Source organism: Ovis canadensis, chromosome 7 (assembly GCF_042477335.2).
Source record: "Ovis canadensis isolate MfBH-ARS-UI-01 breed Bighorn chromosome 7, ARS-UI_OviCan_v2, whole genome shotgun sequence".
In the NCBI taxonomy this organism is placed as follows: domain Eukaryota; kingdom Metazoa; phylum Chordata; class Mammalia; order Artiodactyla; family Bovidae; genus Ovis; species Ovis canadensis.
The window spans coordinates 78439701-78460792 of record NC_091251.1 but is presented as its reverse complement, the minus strand read 5'-3'; the positions used below and the strand labels follow the sequence as shown (position 1 = coordinate 78460792).

Here is a 21092-nt window from a genome sequence, read left to right as displayed (position 1 = left end):
AGCTTATACACTTGCCACCATCCTTTCTATAAGCCACAGAACTTCAGGACACAGTTTACATGGCATAAAACCACAGAGAAGACCCAGAGCTCCAGCTGAGAAGGCACACACGCAACAAACCTACCTTGCCTGAAGTTGCGATTAATGACTGTGCTCTAAATTATGTTGCTCTGAAGTGCTAATGAAATGTGTTAAAGCTCAATGAAAATCAGAACACATTTGAATAATAAGCATCCCTTTATTTGCTGACGCCATTACAAAAACCGATTACATTAGCAACAAAAAGTGTTTTCTTGAGTTGAAGTCAGAGGCAGTTACTCCCCAAAATGTTAAGTAAAACAGTGTACAACATCAGTATTAAAATGTTAAATTTTACATTGTCTTTACCACTTTTGATCTTCTGAACAATTTTATTGAGCAAAATAAGGTAAAAGATTACATGTTTATTTTATCTTCAGGAATGTAAAGGTCTAATTATTCAAACAGTTTTTATTATAAAACTAAACTCTGAAGGTGTCTACAGAGTTGGCTTTTTTCTCTCTTTAAATCAGTAGTCTAACAAGGATTAGAAAAGACAAAACTCTGTTCAGTGTTTCTGACAAAGTAGAAAGGGTGAAAACATAAATAAGGCTTTAATTTGGCAAAATATAATACAATGCCTTCTGTTATCCTTGAATGAACAGCTTCCCAATTACTTCACTCTGCAAAAGATCAGAAAGAAACAAATTCATTTTAAAACAAAGAAACAAAAGATAATCAGAAGACATCTGTCAAACACCAAAGGTATATATTCCATTTGATCTAGCATGGCCCTTTCAACTAAAATCAGAACAATCAATACTAATGGTAATCAAAAATAAGAGAAAAATCTCAGGATTCAGAAGAAGTTTTCAGATGGATCTTAAAATCAGTTCAGTTCAGTCGCTCAGTCGTGTCCGACTCTTTGTGACCCCATGAATCGCAGCACGCCAGGCCTCCCTGTCCATCACCAAATCCCGGAGTTCACTCAGAGTGATGCCATCCAGCCATCTCATCCTCGGTCGTCCCCTTCTTCTGCCCCCAATCCCTCCCAGCATCAGAGTCTTTTCCAATGAGTCAACTCTTCGCATGAGGTGGCCAAAGTACGGGAGTTTCAGCTTTAGCATCATTCCTTCCAAAGAAATCCCTATGTGAGCCAAAACCTCAGACCAAACTGAGAATAACGTAGGGATTTTGAACTCTATTTAGAAAACACTGAAGTACACGACATTGGGAATCCATTTGTATTACTGCTCCACTCAAGAGACTATAAAGCTAATAAGATGAATTAACAGCACTGAAAAGAGACTGAAATTTAGAACTCTCCACCCACGAATAAATAATTTAAGTTTTAGAGATTTTTCTAAGGCCTTTTGAAGCTTTCCAAGTCAGATAAAATGACCAAAGAAATTAAACTTCAAAGGCATTAAAAAAACTAAAAGGTGCAACATGAGAAGTTTGACTGGATCCTGGTTTGGAAAAAAGTAACTAAAAAGATCATGAAAAACACTGGGCTGGAAGAAGCACAAGCTGGAATCAAGATGACGGGAGAAATATCAATAACCTCAGATATGCAGATGACACCACCCTTATTCCAGAAAGTGAAGAAGAACTAAAAAGCTTCTTGATGAAAGTGAAAGTGGAGAGTGAAAAAGTTGGCTTAAAGCTCAACATTCAGAAAACGAACATCATGGCATCTGGTCCCATCACTTCATGGGAAATAGATGGGGAAACAGTGGAAACAGTGTCAGACTTTATTTTGGGGGGATCCAAAATCACTGCAGATGGCGATTGCAGCCATGAAATTAAAAGACACTTACTCCTTGGAAGAAAAGTTATGACCAACCTAGATGGCATATTCAAAAGCAGAGACATTACTTTGCCGACTAAGGTCCATCTAGTCAAGGCTATGGTTTTTCCTGTGGTCATGTATGGATGTGAGAGTTGGACTGTGAAGAAGGCTGAGTGCTGAAGAATTGATGCTTTTGAACTGTGGTGTTGGAGAAGACTCTTGAGAGGCCCTTGGACTGCAAGGAGATCCAACTAGTCCATTCTGAAGGAGATCAGCCCTGGGATTTCTTAGGAAGGAATGATGCTAAAGCTGAAACTCCAGTACTTTGGCCACCTCATGCGAAGAGTTGACTCATTGGAAAAGACTCTGGTGCTGGGAGGGATTGGGGGCAGGAGGAGAAGCAGACGAGAGAGGATGAGATGGCTGGATGGCATCACGGACTCGATGGACGTGAGTCTGAGTGAACTCCGGGAGTTGGTAATGGACAGGGAGGCCTGGCGTGCTGCGATTGATGGGGTTGCAAAGAGTCAGACACGACTGAGCGACTGAACTGAACTAAAAAGATATTTCAGGTATAAGTAGAGACACCTGAATATGCGCTTAAAAAAGGGGTGATAAAGAATTGCTGTTTTTGTGATTTTGGATGGACAGTGATACTGCAGATTTATAAGAGAATATCTTTGTTCTTGACATGCATACTTAAGTGCTTAGGGATAAAAGATCATGTTATCTGAAAGTTACTTTCTAATGGTTTAACAGCAACAAAATATGTATACAAAAATAAAAAGATGAAGCAGTTGAAGGGTGACTGAGTGTTATATATTCTTTCAACTTTTCACTATGCATGAAATTTTTCAAAAAGTTGAGGTGAAAAGAAGCAATCAGAAAGTTAAAAGTAATCACTGGCTATCACATACTATAATTGAAGCAAGATTAACAGCCGATCAGAAAGTCTACGTAGGCCACTGGTATACATTAAACTAAGAAATGCTGTGTAAACACATTACAGAAAATGAAGATCCACATGACAATCACGTGTAAAGTACAGAAATGGAAGCTAAGTCTTTATCTGAAACATTAACTCTCATACTTCAATATACCAAAAAAGAACTTTTTTCTTTCAGAAACAAAAGACAATTTTATCATTTATAAATCTATTTGTTAAAGGGAGTAAGGAGGGCACATATATAACAAACACATAAACAAAATTTCACCTTTTTCCTGGATACCTTAAAAGTCTCTCCGATTCACTAGTGACAAACTAAGTTTCAACCTCAGGAAAAAGCCAGGACTGAAGGAAGAAACTAAAAGAGGCTGGCAAGAGAGGGTTAGATAGAATGAGGAGAAAAGAAAGCAATGACAACAAGGATCAGAATACACAGTGCTTGAAGTAGGGAAGAGAAAAGTACTGATTAAGAGCACAGGGCCTCGGCTCAGACCACCTTGATTTAAATCCTAGCTCAACTAGTTCTAGCTATGTAACTTTGGGCAATTTACAGAACCTGTTTGGCTCTCTTGTAAAATGGGAATTATAATATAATAAGGGATTATTATTAACAATCCCTACCTGGGTGTTCTTTGGAAGGAATGATACTAAAGCTGAAACTACAGTATTTTGGCCACCTCATGCAAAGAGTTGACTCATTGGAAAAGACTCTGATGCTGGGAGGGATTAGGGGCAGGAGGAGAAGGGGACGACGGAGGATGAGATGGTTAGATGGCATCACCGACTCGATGGATGTGAGTCTGAGTGAACTCCGGGAGTTGGTGATGGACAGGGAGGCCTGGCGTGCTGCGGTTCACAGGGTCGCAAAGAGTTGGACACAACTGAGCGACTGAATTGAACTGAACTGAACCTATCTACTGCACTGGGTTGCTGTGAATATTTAAATGAATGACCACACGTTAGAAGCATGTTCATTCTCAGAGGAACACTTACAAAGTGTTAGCTCTTAAAACCATCATCCTTCTTCCACAATTCCACAAACAGGTTCCAGGTAAGGGATCCTGGGTGTTTTGGTCTCAATATTTGTCTCCCTCTCCCTCAAAATTCCTATGCTAAGAATCTAACCCCCATGGTAATGGTATTTGGAAATGGGGCCTTTAGGAGACTCCACTCATGAATGGGACTGATACCCTTATAGAATTCGCCTTCTACTTCAGGGGACACAGGTTCAATCCCTGGTCTGGGAACTAAGATCCCACATGCTGCAGAGCAGCTAAGCCCATGTCCGCAATTAGACAGAAGTCAGAGGTCTGCAACTGAGACCCAACACAGTAATTAAATAAATATACATATCTTTTTAAAAGGCATGGGGGAATGGTAGCCTTCTTTTTGGAGAGGTGGTGGGGCGGGGAGAGAAGAGTAGGAGATGAGTAGGCAGATCTCCAAGAGAAAAGAAAGGTTAATGTTTTCCAAATTAAGGATACAAGATAAATATACCTACCCCTACAATTCACAGAAATGCTAAGTTCTGTGTATTAGGATTTAGAAAACTAAATTACTATATATTATTTCTCTCATTTTTGCCTTTTAAAAACAGCTTTTCCCATACAGAAAATGTACAGCACTACCTTAAACAATTCATATGTACTTGAAATACATACTAAGAAGAAGTAAGATTCCTGGTGGGAATGTAAATTGGTTCAGCTGATACGGAAAACAGTACGGAGGTTCTTCAAAAAACTAAAGAGTCAACATGTTATTGCTGTTGTTTAGTTGCTAAGTTATGTCCGACTCTGCAACGCAACAGACTATAGCCCACCAGGCTCCTCTGTCCATTTCCCAGGCAAGAACTTCATGGCAAATAGATGGGGAAACAGTGGGAACAGTGGCTGACTTTATTTCTTTGGGCTCCAAAATCACTGCAGATGATGACTGCAGCCATGAAATTAAAAGACGTTTACTCCTTGGAAGGAAAGTTATGACCAACCTAGATAGCATATGACAATGCAGAGACATTACTTTGCCAACAAAGGTCCGTCTAGTCAAGGCTATGGTTTTTCCAGTAGTCATTATGGATGTGAGAGTTGGACCATAAAGAAAGCTGAGCGCGGAAGAATTTATGCTTTTTCTCCAACTGTGGTGTTGGAGAAGACTCTTAAGAGCACCTTGGACTGCAAGAAGATCCAACCAGTCCATCCTAAAGGAGATCAGTCCTGGGTTTCACTGGAAGGACTGATGTTGAAGCTGAAACTCCAATACTTTGGCCACCTGATGCAAAGAGTTGACTCACTGGAAAAGACCCTGATGCTGGGAAAGATTGGGGGCAGGAGGAGAAGGGGACGACAGAGGATGAGATGGTTGGATGGCATCACCAACTCAGTGGACATGGGTTTGGGTAGACTCTGGGAGTTGGTGATGGACAGGGAGGCCTGGCATGCTATGGTTCATGGGGTCTTAAAGAGTTGGACACGACTGAGTGACTGAACTGAATTTAATGGAAAAGATATTAAAATGTGTGTGTGTGTGTGCGCGCGCGCACGTGCTGTATACCATAAATTAAAACAAGATTGTAAATTAACTGTACCGCAATGTTTAAAAAAGTAATAAACTATACCTAAATAAAATAGGGGGGAAAAAAGAGAAGATTCTTGACATCAGACATTAACCTATAAATTCTGATGATTAAGAAATTTGTATTTCTAATTTAATCATCCGGTAGTATTGATAGTTTTAAAAGAGTTAACAAGAGGGAGTATACATTGAGCAAAAATGATGGCTGAAGTTAAAAAACTAGGGCTAACACAAACATTTAAAAGGCATAAAGAAGAGCTGTGGGAACCAAGGGATCCCTACAGAGGGGTAATCATTGTCAATGCTGGATAGAACCTATGCAAGGAGAGTTCTCAAGTGCTAGTGGACCTCTAAATTCATATAATCCATCTAACCTGCATGATACACTACTGATCACTCAACCACCCTTTCACTTGCCAAAAGTGGACTTATGTTCACCAGCTGACAAAAGAATGCTGAGTTATCACTTAGATAAGCTTCCTGCTAAACAACAGTTCAGTTTCAGTTGTGTTGCCAGGGTATATGTATTTCTTTTAACAAATTCCACACTGTAATTTTATAAACCAGAAAGAAAAAAATCAGAAAAATAAAAGTGTTATTATTGATGATCAGTGTAAGGATCAAATTTTGTATGATTAAGACCAAAATGGAAACAGGCAGGCAAGCCAAAATGGTTCAGACCACATGTCTGAGAAAAAAACAAAGAAGATAATAACTAGAGAATACTTTTGAGATGCTAGTGAGATATTATTGACAAGGCTTAAAGGAAAAGGGTAACAGGACAGCTTATAATTTTGCAGGTTCTCAGAAATGAAACCCTTCTATGGACTGACCTCACCATATTTAGAATTCATAACTATTTGCAGTATCTTGTATGCAAAAGAAAATCCTGTATCAGCTCCAGCAATTAGGCAATGACATAGAATGACAGGTCATTTCATCCAGTTCCTGGAACAGCAGAAAAAGAAGCCTTTCTCCAGAGCAGAGAGTAGCAAGTAAAGAAGTAGATACTGTGAGGATAGTTACTTCTTTTAAACATTTTTAAGCAGTGAAATTTAAAAAAAAAAAACCTAGGATGGTATCCTGAGGCATAAAGTTAAAATAAGATATTTGAGCATGTTTTCAAGACTAAACAGAAGCAGTACGTGGAGAAGAAAACAGGACTGAAGATGTGGGAAGGAAAGCTGCCCTGGGACATAGGAAGCAAGGTTATTTTCTCAGTTAGGGGAGGGTGGTAAAGCGGTAGAAGTTTAACTCTACGCAACTGAGAAGTCAGCTTACCAAGGATAAAAGACTGAGATATAATTCTTGTTGTTGACAAGTTAGAAGAATGAATTGAGTTTACGTGCAAAGTCTCCTTAGCGGTAACTGACCTGAAATAGCAGTTTAAAGAAGAGTATGTACTAAGGCAGGCAAGAGGACAATCAATCTACAAGTGAGATAGAATGCCCCTGGAATCAAGACGGAGGTCCCTCCCAACTTTTTCAGGGCACCCAACCTATCCTGGGGCTTCCCTGGGGGCTCAGTTGGTAAAGAATCCGCCTGCAATGCAGAAGACCTGGGTTTGATCCCTGGGTTGGGAAGATTCCCTGGAGAAAGGAACAGTTACAAAATGGTATTCTGGCTTGCAGAATTCCATGGATTATATAGTTCATGGGATCACAAAGATTTGGACATGACTGAGCGACTTTCACTAACCTATCCTGAGGACTTTGCATAAGCTAAGAGTTTGAGTGCTGAAAGGGAGAATTCAGTGTAAGTTGCCCCGTGGCATTGCACAGGCCACTCCACTGATCTCCAGGACAGCATGCTTATTATAGAACAAACAGCTTCAAAAGAAGAATACCTAAAGTATTCAGTGCATACCAGAACATCTTAATTACCAAAGGCATTGTGACTTAAGTCATTCTTAAAACAGGTAAAACCCAGGAACCAACAATGAATTCATCAACACGCATTCTCAGGTCATATGGGCAAAAAATTTCATAACATAGTCTGGCTAATGATGGTTTATTTATCTTCAGCTAAGACTCTCACTTCAAGAATTAAAAAATGTATTTCTTTGATTACCGATAAGCAACCTTAAATAAAACCCAGCTTCCAATGTAAATTGTGATGACAATTTTTCAGTTCAGCATCTTATGTGAAAGGTCAAAGAAGAAAAGTATTTCTATATGAAAATATTAATTCAAAAGGGTATATACACGGCTCTGTTCATTGCAGCATTATTCACAATAGCCAAGATTATAGAAACAACCTAAGTGTCCACTAATGAATGAATGGATAGAGAAGGTAAACACACACACACACACACACACACACACACACACACACACACACAATGAATTACTACTCAGCCATAAAAAAAGAAGGAAATACTGCCATTTGAAACAACATGGTTAGAACTTGGAAGTATTATGCTAAATAAACTAAGTTAGAGAAAGACAAATAACATGATTTCACTAGTATATAGAATCTAAAGAAAACAAACAAAAAAAAAAACAGACAAAATAAGACACAACAAAAACTCACAAAACAGAACAGCTTAGTGGCTACCAGAAGGGAAGCGAGTTGGAGGGTGGGCAAAAGTGAAAAATGAGGTCAACTGTACGGTGACAGATGGTAACTAGTCTTGTGGTGGTTATGACCTTGCAATGTATACAAGTATAATGCTATAATCATGAAACATATATACTTAAAAAAAAAGGTATGCATTTTTTTTAAAAAGGTATGTATTTTCTTCTCTAAACTACAAGATCAAAGTATGCACAAGATGGAAACAAAACTCCAAGAAAGCTAAAGTTGTCATTTGGAGGTTTTGAGAGAGATACAAAGCGAAAATCTCCACTATGGTAACAAGAGTTTCTATATTTATGGTAAATACACACTGTATTATACATTCACACACACTATGTCAATTATCCACGGACAGACAGCAATTCTTCGGTTATTCTTACCTAATACCTGATAGTGTTCTTTCTCCTTTGTGAGCTGTTGGTTTACTGCCTGAAGCAACTGTTGTAACTGTGTTACAGTCTGATTTAGACTTACAGACATTGTCTCCTTCTCAGAAGACTCCTAAGAAAAAGATTAAAGAGATGAAAAACCCTAAGCATAAGGAAAAGGCATTTGCAACCAAAAACAGAAAATTTTTTTTTGTTGTTTTACACACAGATATAAAAAAATCTGAAAGATGACATGAAAATTGACAATAAAAACCACATAGAGCAATAGTATTTGCTACCTAGCAGTGCAGGTTAGTCTGCACCTAAGAAAGCTTAATGTTATATAAATGTTGTCACTAGGCTACAACGGGAAAAATAAAGAATCTATGAATATCAGACAAAAACCTTTTTCTGCTTTCATAAAAAAAATGTACAAAGAGCCAAAGGAGAATACACTCACAACAGAAAAATAACAAACATATATTGAGCTCTTACAAAATTTGAGGCACTGTTAGGTTACCCACTATTCTGAGTGTTTTATATAGTAACTCATTTATTCCCTTCAACAATCCTACAAAATACGTACTATTATCATTACCTTTTATGGAGCAACTAAAGCCCAGAGAGGCTAAAGAGTTCCCCCTAAGTCAACAGAATCAGGATTCAAGTGCAAGACGCAGAGTCTACCGTCTTCAGTAGTATACCGTAATACCTCCCAACTCAAACCTAAACATTAACGTAATATCTCACCAAGCTTTACAGTGAAAACAAACATTAATAAAAACAGACTTTCAGATCAGATACCCCAAAGAAAAGATGACCTTGAGTTAAGAATGCAGCAAAATTGATGGAAGCACATTACAAAGGCATTTTTTCAGTCAGAGATGGATCTTGTACATTTTTCATTCTTCACATAATTTATAAAGTAACTAGCCCAGAGATCTGGAGCTAAAGAAAATGCATACCGTTTCTTGGGAAACATCACTATTCTCAATAACAGTAGTGTCTCCAGCAGCTTTTACTATTTTTGACTGGATAAGATCTAGTGACTGTTGAGCCTGTAAGGAAAGCAATATAGAGCCTATCAATACTACAAGTGATAGATAACTATATATATATATGAAAAAATGAGTGATTTCCTTAGATATTTTGTATAAAACTAAAGCTCTTCTCACAATACAACATAAAAGTCAACCTGTTCAAGTTTTTTCTCCAAAATCAAATAGCTGTCTCCCCTACCAGATTATAAAAACACATGCTCACAAACAATGAAGAAGATGTATAAAGAAATTAAAAGCAGAAATAACCTCAGTGGTATCTAGGTTAGATCAAGATCATATTAGTGATATTAGTCTAGATCAGAGGCTGGCCAAATCTAGCCAAACTCTGTCTTTGTACAGTTTACAAGCTAAGAATGGTTTTTACATTTTTAGAGTCATGTTAGACAAAGAGCATGTGAAAGAAACTATAGGTGGGCAGTAAATCCTAAAACTTTTGAGTTTATTGATTCCTGGTGTGAATCCCTCATCAGCACGTATACGTCCTAATGGAAGATTGGTACAAAATGTTCTGTAAGTGGGCTTTTAACATACACATTACTTCATGAAAAATTTTGTTATCTTTTTACATGTCAATAAATATTTACATGCATTTCCAATCACGAGTTACACAATATTTCTATTATATAGATATGGGGCAGTTCACTATCAACTATTGTTGCCATTTTATGCCAAACAACATGGCATATCCATATCTTTGAGCACCTGTTTAATATCTTTAAAGCACCTTCTGAGAAAATAAATTGTTAGGCTAAAGCTGCATGTTTTATTAGTTTGTCCAATGTCGAACACTAAAATCAAGTATCAAAGTAAATTAGATTGCTCAGTCTTGACAATGTATTATATACATCTAAGTCAGAGCTCAAAAATTTTTTAAGTTCACATTTTCTCTACTGGCCACAACATCAAAGAAACATGAACCAACTCTAGAGTCCTAGACTTTTGCATAATAATTATAAGCTATAATCATATAGAACCAACAGAAATTTTCCCTTCAATCTTTCAGAAAGTGACATATTTGTTTTGCTGACTATATCTCCTATAAACACAATCATAGCTCGAAAGCAGCTCTGATAAAAGCATATACAAATTACACTATTAAAAATCTCAACAGCATTACAAATAACTTGTCAAACTAATGCAAAGAATAAAAAACGTAATCCTAAAGATCACCCATCTACATGAGATTAAGAGAAACATACTTTTACAAAGAAATAAAGGAATAAATTTCTGAAACAGCAGAGGTCTACACTTCTTTTAGATACATGAGGTGAGATGAGATGAGGTGAAAGTCGCTCAGTCATGTCCGACTCCTTGCGACCCCATGGACTGTAGTCTGCTAGGCTCCTCTGCCCATAGAATTCTCCAGGCAAGAATACTGGAGTAGGTAGCCATTCCCTTCTCCAGGGGATCTTCCCAACCCAGGATTCAAACACAGGTCTCCCGCATTACAAGCGGATTCTTTACCATTTGAACCACCAGGGAAGCATGAAGATCCAAAGAAATATACTTTGTAAATGACTATATAAGCAAATCCCAATAAAAAACATATAAATGTAACCAAATTTTTTAAGAGTAATATCAATTGAATTCAAAATGTAATCTGTATACAAAGTAATTAATTATATAAATATGATGAAAAGAAGTGAATTAAGAAAAATGGAAAAACAAGCCAAAAAGTCTAGTTCCAAATATGTAACTATGTAGCAAACAGCTTAAATTTAAGAACAAATTAATGGGATGATGCAAAAGAATAAATCAAAGTTAGCAGTATGTCAGCTTAAGACTCACAGTACAACACATTATAATGATACGGCATCTCCAGGACAAGCAGGGTCTCACCTTATGCAAGTCACCAGCTACTTTCTGCCTTTCACTTTGTTCAGTTCTAAGTTTTGCATGTGTTTCATTTAACTGTTTCTTTAACTGTAAAAATAAAGGAACACCACAATTAATTTAATTCACATCCTTCTTTGATTATGCTGAGATCCCTAGGACTGAAGAACGAATGAGAAAGAATGGGATCACTAACAGTTATTATGCACAGTGGATTAGCCAATATGCTGCACCAGATGTATAGAAAAGCTGTAAGCAGTGGAGATTCCAATCTGTAAAGCTAAACTTAAGAAAAGCTACAGAAACAAACTAGAGTTTAGAAAACTGCAAATATAAAAGCAAAACCATAAAATTACAGTAGAGTATTACTATTTTAAGTACTGTTATTCAGTCACTTAAGTCGTGTCCAAGTCTTTGGGACCCCATGGACTGCAGCACACCAGGCTCTCCTGTCCTTCACTATCCCCTTCACTAGCTCTGGGAGAAAGTGAATCAAGCTGTTTGAGCAACAGCTTGCTCAAACTCATGTCCATTGAGTGAATGATGCCATCCAACCATTTCATTCTCTGTCGGCCCCTTATCCTTCTGCCCTCCATCTTTCCCAGCACCAGGGTCTTTTCCAATAAGTCGGCTCTTCACATCAAATGGCCAAAGTACTGGAGCTTCGGCTTCAACATCACTCCTTCCAATGAATATTCAGGACTGATTTCCTTTAGAATTGACTGGTTTGCTCTCCCTGCAGTCCAAGGGACTCTCAAGAGTCTTCTCCAACACCACAATTCAAAAGCATCAATTCTTAGCGCGCTCAGCCTTCTTTATGGTCCAATTCTCACATCTATATATGACTACTGGAAAAACCATAGCTCTGACTATCTGGACCTTTGTTAGAAAAGTGATGTCTTTGGTTTTTAATACACTGTCTAGGTTTGTCACAGCTATTTTAAGTATTATTCACTATTCATAAAGCATTTTCATTCACATTTATTTCAAATTAAAAGGCAATAAAGTTTACTAATCGTTTAAAGGTTTTCTTAACCTATATAGTTAAGAATTATGTAATAGTTTTAAAAACACTGAACAGAAAATGAAACCTTCAAAAATACAGTAAAATGAAATCTTCAAAAATTTAAATGTTGTTCATCCTTTAAGATGTCACTAGAGAGATGAGTGCAAGACCACAATGACTTAACTATACCAACAAGAAACATCTTAACATATACATCTCAACCAACTTGTTGAAAGTTATAAAGCTGTATTAAACTCCAGCATCAATACATACTGCCTCTTCTCTCAGTAACTATTCTGAATAATTATGAATGAAGGAAATGGACTGACAAAAAATAACTTTTTAAATTAAACTCATCAAATTAATTGATTATGCCTCTTACCCATAAGCAAAGCATTCCAAACAGTTCTGGAAACCCCATAGGGGAAAATATAAGACACTGGCATTTCAAACATGTAGAAAGAATCAGTGCATGCACGACATGCCATTTGCAAATTGATTTTGCAAACTCTATTCAAAATGCTTCAGTTTCACTCCTTTATTTAACTCTGATTTCATACATCAGAGAGGTTATGCCTTTGGCCCAGGATCATACAATATATAAGCAAAAACAAAATTACTTTAATATATCTTAAAATGTGGAAGTTACCCTGAGCAAAAAACAAACAGAAAGATTAAAATGAAGACTGCAAACTCAAGGCAAAAAAAAAATTCTAATACCGTTCAAAATGACCTTTTGACAGAAGGGTCAAAATATACAAAGAAAGCACCAGGCTAAATGGAGACTCAACATAATCCTTGGGTTTGAAGCTACTATTGGAGTCAGCCACCAAGCACCAAAGTTAAACATAAAATCTCCAACAACTGTAGTTAGAAATGGATTTTTTAAAACCACATTATAGGATAAAGCTGTAGCATACCACAGTACCAATCTGCTCAATATATAGCAAGTGTACCTAAAATTAATCTTACATTGCAGTGGAAATGATTCAATTCAGGTAAAATGAAGGTAAATTTTATTTTAAAACTAGAAAGGGGTGTGTGTATGGACAGGGGGTCACGGTGGGGACTTGATGTGTACATTTCACTGACAGCCCTACTCTGAAAATTGATTCCCATGGATCACTGCTGTAACACCGCTTAACATGAATGAGTTAAGAAGTTTTCTTTGGTATACAGCAATACTAAAAAGAAAATTCCAAATTTGGCAGCACCAACTTATAGTAAGGAGATAATCAGCTTATTGCGATTGTACTAGAGTTCATTCAGGTACTTTTTAAAAATCTAGTAACATTTTTAATTTTTAAAAGTCACAGACATAATGACTATTGTTTGAAACATACAATAAGATAGTCATGTTTATGTAACAAATAAGCCTGTCAATCAGTGTAAATTTCCAGAAAATTTAAGAATGGGAGTATAGTATACTCTATGTCTTTATACAACATTTAGCTAACTCTGAGACTGTAGTTTTAAAATTATTATGCTCTGAATGATATGATGATGGTAAAGAATTCCATAAGCTTTGCCTTATATATAATGTATAGTAATGCCAGTTAAAATAAGAAGCTATATAATGAATAGAAATGCCAGTTAAAATAAGAAGCTAGATTTGGATCACTGCCCTTGAAAGAAGAGTATGTATCTTCCACCTTCAATAATCTCCTTCCACGTTAGAATATAAGAGGCCCAGTTAACTATGGTAACTCTGAGAAACTTTACAACGCAGCCAGTCTTTACACTGTTTGTTTAACATCTTTATTCACTGAAAATAATGCTGTTGAAGAAATTTGGTTTTATAAAACACAGAAAACTTTTTTGAAAAAGAGTTGCAAGCCATACATGCCATTGTTAGGAGCTAAGAAAAGAAGGATCATCTTAGGAATCAAGAAAAGACAGACCATCTTGAATCATCAGAATATGAAGATTATCTTAAACTTTAAAAATGCCAAGCTAAGGGTGTTAGCAAGGAGAAAGGTTTGGATGGCTTCTCCACATGTCAACAGAAGTGTTTTCAGAGCCTACTTGATACACAGTGGAGAACAAGCTTCTTACCAAATTTAGCTCTTCATTCTGTCTTACTGCTTCAGAATATGAATCATCAAGTTTTTTCTGCAATTCAGTCAACAGATCTTTCAGCTGCAATGAAGTTTAGAGTTTAAGATTGATCTCCTTATGATATCCCATGTTTGTTTGCTACTTGGAAGCTCTGCCACAAACAACTTACACTGAGATAGTTTATCATTCTGTTATAAATTTAACTTCACCTGAGAAGCAAGGTTGAAAAAATTCTATTGTAAGTACCTCTCTGACTTCTGTAACATAGGTAGATCGTTCCATTTCTGCTTTCTCTAGTTCCATTTCCAAATGCTCTCGTTCTCTTCTCAGCTAGCAATGCAACAAAGAAGGAAAAGTTAAGAAACGTATTTAAGATACTTCCCTACAATGAAAAGTTACAACACTTACTGAATCCAAAACTATACCATCTCAATAAAGGTACAACAACCACATCATTAGATAAAACACAGCCTGTAACAGAACCCTTAATGCTAAAAATGAAGCCATAGGTTACAAATCAATCAATGAGATAACATACATTTTCAGTATCTTTATTTTCTCTTCTTAACTGATCTAGCTCTTGCTCCAAAGATGTGAATGACAACTGCATCTGAAATGTGAAATAATTATAGGACCAAGTCAAACCACCAATGAATGATACAAAGGCTTTTCTATCTTGTAGAATTTTAATCAATTAGATACTTCAGAGGTGTTTTTTGTTTTTTTGGAGGAGAAAGAGTGACTTTATTTCTTTGCCGGGCAAAGGGAGAAAACAGTAGGCTACTCCCTCAAAAACCATGTCCCCATAGGTTGTTTTTTTTTTTTTTAATGTATCTCATTTAAAGCCATAACTTAATTTTAAAAGCCCTTAAAAATGAGAGTGTCACATATAACTTGATTTAAACTGTGATCAAAACCTACCTCATTTGTATGACATTATATGAGGTCCAGCTAAAGTGCTTAATTTTTTAACAATTAACTGATAATCAGCTTCATCAATCCCCAAATGTATTATTACAGAATACCATCAACAATCCTAGATTCTGCACAGGCTGGCCCAGGAAAACAAGTGAGCAAGAGATGGCACTCTTTACCACACCCAAGTACTACTATCCATTTTATATGAGCATTCAAGATACTAGATTTGGGCATCTTTGAAGATTCTGAAACCACTTCCCTGATGGATATAGATGGAAAACTATAAATAGAAGAAAAACTAAGACTACATTAACAACATTCAGGTCCCATGAACAGAAAAAGGACTTACTTTTTCTTAAATACTATATCATGAGTCACAAATTAGTGTTTTAAAACATTGTGAACACCAAATTATTTGCCTTATGTTATTGCACTGTGGTTCTTCAACACCACTTTACATTCTGTATCATTGCGGTGAAGGTGGGGGTGGGGGAGGAGCTCTTTAACACAGTGTTTTTAAAACTCTTTAAAACACTGTATCATTGCCGGGGGATGCTCTTTGAAATTCTGTGTTGGCCCCAGAGAGTTTCACCCTCAGTAAGCTATGGGTGAGGCCTAAAAACATTTCTAACAAGTTCCCATGTGATACTGATGCTGCTGATCCAGAACCTCCACATTTGCCAGTCTGTTTGGATTTTGTTTTTTTTTCAACAGTTCATACAACTCTTACTTATTTTTTTCCCTAAGCTTTCTTTAAATACCTGTTTAATAGTCTTCTGTGATTCATCAACCTTAACTTTCCATTTATTCTCTTCTTGCTCCACACTTCTCTGTAGCTTCTGTAAAATTCCTTCCTATGAACACAGTATAGTTGTTCTGAAAAACTCAAGTTCTACTACAAAAATAAACTACTTAAGCCACTAAGTAATAAATTAATAATTATTTTAAGATGTAGATTAAAAATCATTTCCTACTGTTTCTGCAAGGACGGATTTGTATTTTTCACACTCTAGTTGTAATAATGTGTGCATTTCATCAGCTTCTTTCAACTTGTGCTCCAAATCCTGCAAAGAATGATATAAATAAAAATTCTCTAGTTTTACCAGAAAGTTTTGTGCCTCAAATTTGTTTCTGTACTTATTGATTTATTAAGATAAATGGCTTCTGTTTTATCATTAATCACTACATTTCAACCTTCTCAAGTAGCAGCAAAATTTAATGACACTGTTAAGTCATTTGATTTTCCTAATAAAACTCCCAGTCTGGGACTTCTCTGGCAGTCCAGTGGTTAAGACTCCATGCTTCCAATGCAGGGGACACAGGTTCGAACCCTGGCCAGGGAACTAAGATCTCACATGCCAGGAAAGAAAGTTTCGTCACTCAGTTGTGTCCGACTCTTTGTGACCCTAAGGACTGCAGCCTGCCAGGCTCCTCTGTCCATGGGATTCTCCAGGCAAGAATACTGGAGTGGGTTCCCATTCCCTTCTCCAGTGGATCTTCCCAACCTAGTGACTGAACCCAGATCTCCTACATTGCAGGCAGATTCTTCACTTTTCTGAGCCACCAGAGAAGCCAGGAGGAGTGGACAAAAGATAAAACTTCTAGAATACCTTTAATACGAAATATAATCATACAATTTTATATAAATAGGTTTGTGACTGTTTAGTGAGACAGTAAAATCAAAGCAGATCCTCATATGAAATAAAGTCACAATGCCACAGGGTTATATTCATGGCACTTGTGATACAAAAAAAAATGAATCTCCCAAATTTTAGCAGTCAAGCATAAAAATGCATCTAGGCTCTGAACACTCCTGAATAGTGTATTTGAGGATATGTTAGTAAACCAGTCAGGTTCTACCTATTAACTGATCTTTACTTCCTGAACACAAACTAAAAAGAAAATCAGAGATAAATATTCAGTTTTATAAATGACTAAGATAATAGAGCTAAAGAAATGACAAACACCAGCTTTGTACACATATCAAATTTGAGGAAGACAATAGCATTTGCACCAAAATGCACACAAAATGAAATCACCTTATAGTTTCTGAAAAGATCACTATTCTACTCATAATGTAGTTATTATCTTTCCCAAACTTAAAAGACAAATTCTGATTTATTCTTTTTTTCTACATTTATTTAAAATATACATACTTTACTTCTTGAACTAACCTTAACCTCCTCTGAACCTGAAGCTCCAGCCACACATTCTTTTGCCTTCTTTTCAAATCCATGCAACCATTCACTATAACTCTGTGGAGAAAAAAATCAAATAACTAATTTTAAAAAATACCTAAATGAAGTAAGTAAAAGAAAGGTAAATAACCAAATTGGAAGATTATAAAAAGAAACCTACATAGACAAACACCATCCCTGTGGAAATCTCAAAAAAGATTATAGTTGTTAAGTAAGTTGTACATGACCTGGTCTTGAAAATAAACACCAAAAATATGCCTGTGTACTATATTACCATCAAAATCAAATCTAAATTTATTTACCCTGTCCAAGGATATTTGCAAATAAATTCAGGCCATACAGGTAAGATTTGGGCTCAAACTAGCCTCTACCACTAACCAGTGCTGGGACTAATAGATTTAATCTTTAAGACAGAGAAAGCCTAGATTAAGCAATTTTTCAAACTTTTTTTTTTTAGAAGATAGTTTCACAGAGATACACTAGTTAGAAGATTTCAGATTCTATGAAGGTGTTCCAGGCATTATGAAAATACTTGAAAATAAATATTATGAAACATTTTAAACATCATGAGAAATAAGAATATACAAACATTTATGTGTTTAAAATCAACAAAAATTATATTTGTACTGTAAGGTTAGCTGAGGCAAACACAGGTATTCTTATAGTTTTAGTCATTATTCCAAATTTTAAAATTAATTATTCTATATTTTTTATGCTTCTTGTCTAAACTTTAAACTCTGATAAAGAGTGTTTGGTAGATACGTTAAAGCAAATTTCCTCTTAGGTCTTTTAGGTCTTTGAAAGTAAAAGTGAAAGTCACTCAGTCATGTCTGACTCTTTGCCACCCCATGCGCTATACAGTCAATGGAATTCTCCAGGCCAGAATACTGGAGTGGGTAGCCTTTCCCTTCTCCAGGGGATCTTCCCAACCCAGGGATCGAACCCAGGTCTCCCGTATTGCAAGCAGATTCTTTACCAGCTGAGCCACAAGGGAAGCCTTAATACTGGAGTGGGTAGCCTATCCCTTCTCCAGCGGATCTTCCCCACCCAGGAACCAAACTGGGGTCTCCTGCATTGCAGGCAGATTCTTCACCAACTGAGCTATCAGGGAAGCCCACTGATAGCTCTTTGGTTTAGTTTAATTCAAGATTTAAAAAAACACACACACATGAAATTTCTATTAATTGCTCTAATTAAAAGCTTTACTTATGTGGCTGAATCAGGATTCTCTATATTTCATCAAATAAAAATAAAAAACAAAGAAAATTGGATGCTGAGACCACCCTGTAGTGCAATATCCCATAGTACATATTAGGCATAAAAGCCTCTTCATTTAAAAAAAAATTACATTTCCCTGTGGCTCAGTAGTAACAAATCCTCCTGTAATACAAGAGATGCAGGAGACGTGAGTTCAAATCCTGGGCTGGAGGAGGAACTGGCAAACCACTCCAGGATTCTTGCCTGAAAAATTCCATAAACAGAGGAGCCTGATGGGCTACAGTCTATGGGGTCGCAAAGAGTCAGACATGACTGAGCACAATCATAAATTTGATTGATGATGTAAAATCCTACTTAGCTTCAAATACTAAGATTCCATATAAATTAAATTCAGTTGAAAAATTGTTTAGACACTAAAAGTATATAAACTTCCCTTCAATCTTGGTCATATAGTTTAGATCTCTTCTATGTTGATTTTCTTAGCAAAAAAGCAATAGAAAACAGTTTATAAAAATTACTTCATGTATAAAAGCCCTTTTATATCTACTGACTATATTAATTCAATATTAAATTTAATTATTGCTTTATCTTAAGGTAAATAGTCTATTATCCATCATATCTCTAAAAACTTATACACTAGACTCTAAGTAGCACACAGAAACTTAATATATTTCTTAAATATAGACATGGAAAAGTATTCAACTTTTAACAAGTGGATGAACAGACACCAAATATAATCATCCATGTCTTATAGTGATTCATAAATATTTATAGTGTAAAAAAGGTTTGGTGGTTTTAAGTGGGTAATGTAGCTATTAAGAAATAATTTGTTACATTAAAAAGAATTTTTTAATTCTGGTGATCTTATACATTCTTTAAAGAAGAGAAATATAAAGCATGAACTCTTCTGGCTCATAAAATACTATCAAACAAATCTCCCAATTTCATTATTTCATTAATGAGATATAGAATAGGAATACAGAAATAAAAATGACTTATGGCTACAAAGTAAAAAAAAAATATGAAATATAGGAAGAACAACTCCTCCTAAACAGTCTCAATGTTTATAATGTATCTACTAGATTCTCTTTTTTCTGGCTAGCTCTTTTTATACTGGATAAATTTCTTCTGATAACTTTGAAAATTTAAAAAAAAAAAAAAAACAGCACTGGAACTGACAATTTATCCATATTGCCAGAACAAGGTATTTCATCAATTCAACCAATTATCTATTAAGTGAGCAAACCTGAATATATCCTCAACAGTTACAATGAAAACAGAAGCATTTTTGCTTCTTCTGCAAGTTAGACATAGAATATACATAGATAAAACCTAAGAGAGCAAGCAGCTAAACTCAGACTGCACAGAGAACAGGTCATTAAGTTTACTTACATCACACCTGGCACCCAAAACCCTCTCCTTGGAGAAATATCCTGATTCAAAATTTGGGGCAGGAAATGCATATGATAAATCCAGGAACATCTTATCACACCACTAAGCAAAGAAGCTACCAAAGATTAGCAGTGCTGTGTCAAAAAGATTTGGTAGACTAAATAGGCTCCAAAGGGCCAAAGAAGCACAGGCAAACACTGTTGTTGATTAGCTGCTAAGTCATGTCCATGATCAACTTTTTTCGACCCCATGGTCAATAGACTCCTCTGTCAACAGAATTTTCCAGGCAAGAATACTAGAGTGAGTTGCCACTTCCTTCTCCAGAGAATCTTCCCAACCCAAGGATCGAACCCACATCTCCTGCACTGGCAGGCAGATACCTGATCACTGAGCCTTATGGCCCTCCTAATGGAAGTGCACATCACTGCTCATGAAATAGTCTTACCTCCACCCTGTCACACCCCTGAAGTGCTGAGTCTGAATCTAATCAGGCCTCCAATTGTTACCCATTTGCGAGATACACAAGGACAGAGGAACATACTGACATTATAGGGATGCAGTCAGCTAAATCCAGACTGGGAAAATGAACTTGAAACCACTACATCATAAAAAAAAAAAAAAGTGGGAGAGAAGGTATGCTGACAAAAGGGGACCTGTGGAATAAAAAGGATCTAAGAGACATCTTAGATGTCTTAAAGTCACATGTTGACTTTATTTGAATCCTGACTAAAACAAACTACAATACATTGTTATTATTTCATTAAAATAGACTGTATCACAACTGAAGAAATCCAAGTATTGTAGATATAGGATATAAGAAATTTTTTAAAAATATAATAATAGTATTTTTTGAAGGAATCCTTATTATTTAGAAATATTCACTGATGAAATGCTCTGATGTTTGACTTCCTCCAAAATAAAACTGTATCAATGCATGTCATATAGGTAATTGTTAAGGTGAGATACGAGGTACATCAGGCTCATTATGCTATTCTCTCTACTTTTGACTGTATGTATAATTTTCCATTAAAAGAAAAAAAGACCTATATTATCATTTTAGAAAACTACATGAACACTCACTGGCTTTCTTTCTCTGCCGTAAAATATTCATTATATTCTCTGAATCAAGCAAACTT

The 21092-nt window shown here is 36.1% G+C and overlaps 1 protein-coding gene across 4 annotated transcripts in view; it reads right to left on the bottom strand.

Annotated features, from left to right (window-relative positions):
* Positions 1–218: 218 nt before the first annotated feature.
* Positions 219–21092, bottom strand: part of KTN1 (kinectin 1) — a 106247-nt gene continuing 85373 nt past the window's right edge. For 2 of the 4 annotated variants that reach the window (XM_069596681.1, XM_069596683.1), the window contains 10 exons: positions 17323–17403; positions 16123–16212; positions 15910–16002; positions 14769–14840; positions 14477–14560; positions 14228–14311; positions 11173–11256; positions 9238–9330; positions 8285–8405; positions 219–701 (listed from right to left, as the gene is read on the bottom strand). In XM_069596681.1, the coding sequence (XP_069452782.1) occupies positions 697–701; positions 8285–8405; positions 9238–9330; positions 11173–11256; positions 14228–14311; positions 14477–14560; positions 14769–14840; positions 15910–16002; positions 16123–16212; positions 17323–17403 (807 nt within the window). In that variant the 3' untranslated portion in view covers positions 219–696. The remainder of the gene's footprint in view (positions 702–8284; positions 8406–9237; positions 9331–11172; positions 11257–14227; positions 14312–14476; positions 14561–14768; positions 14841–15909; positions 16003–16122; positions 16213–17322; positions 17404–21092) is intronic. The other 2 variants (XM_069596682.1, XM_069596684.1) reach the window with 1 other exon arrangement.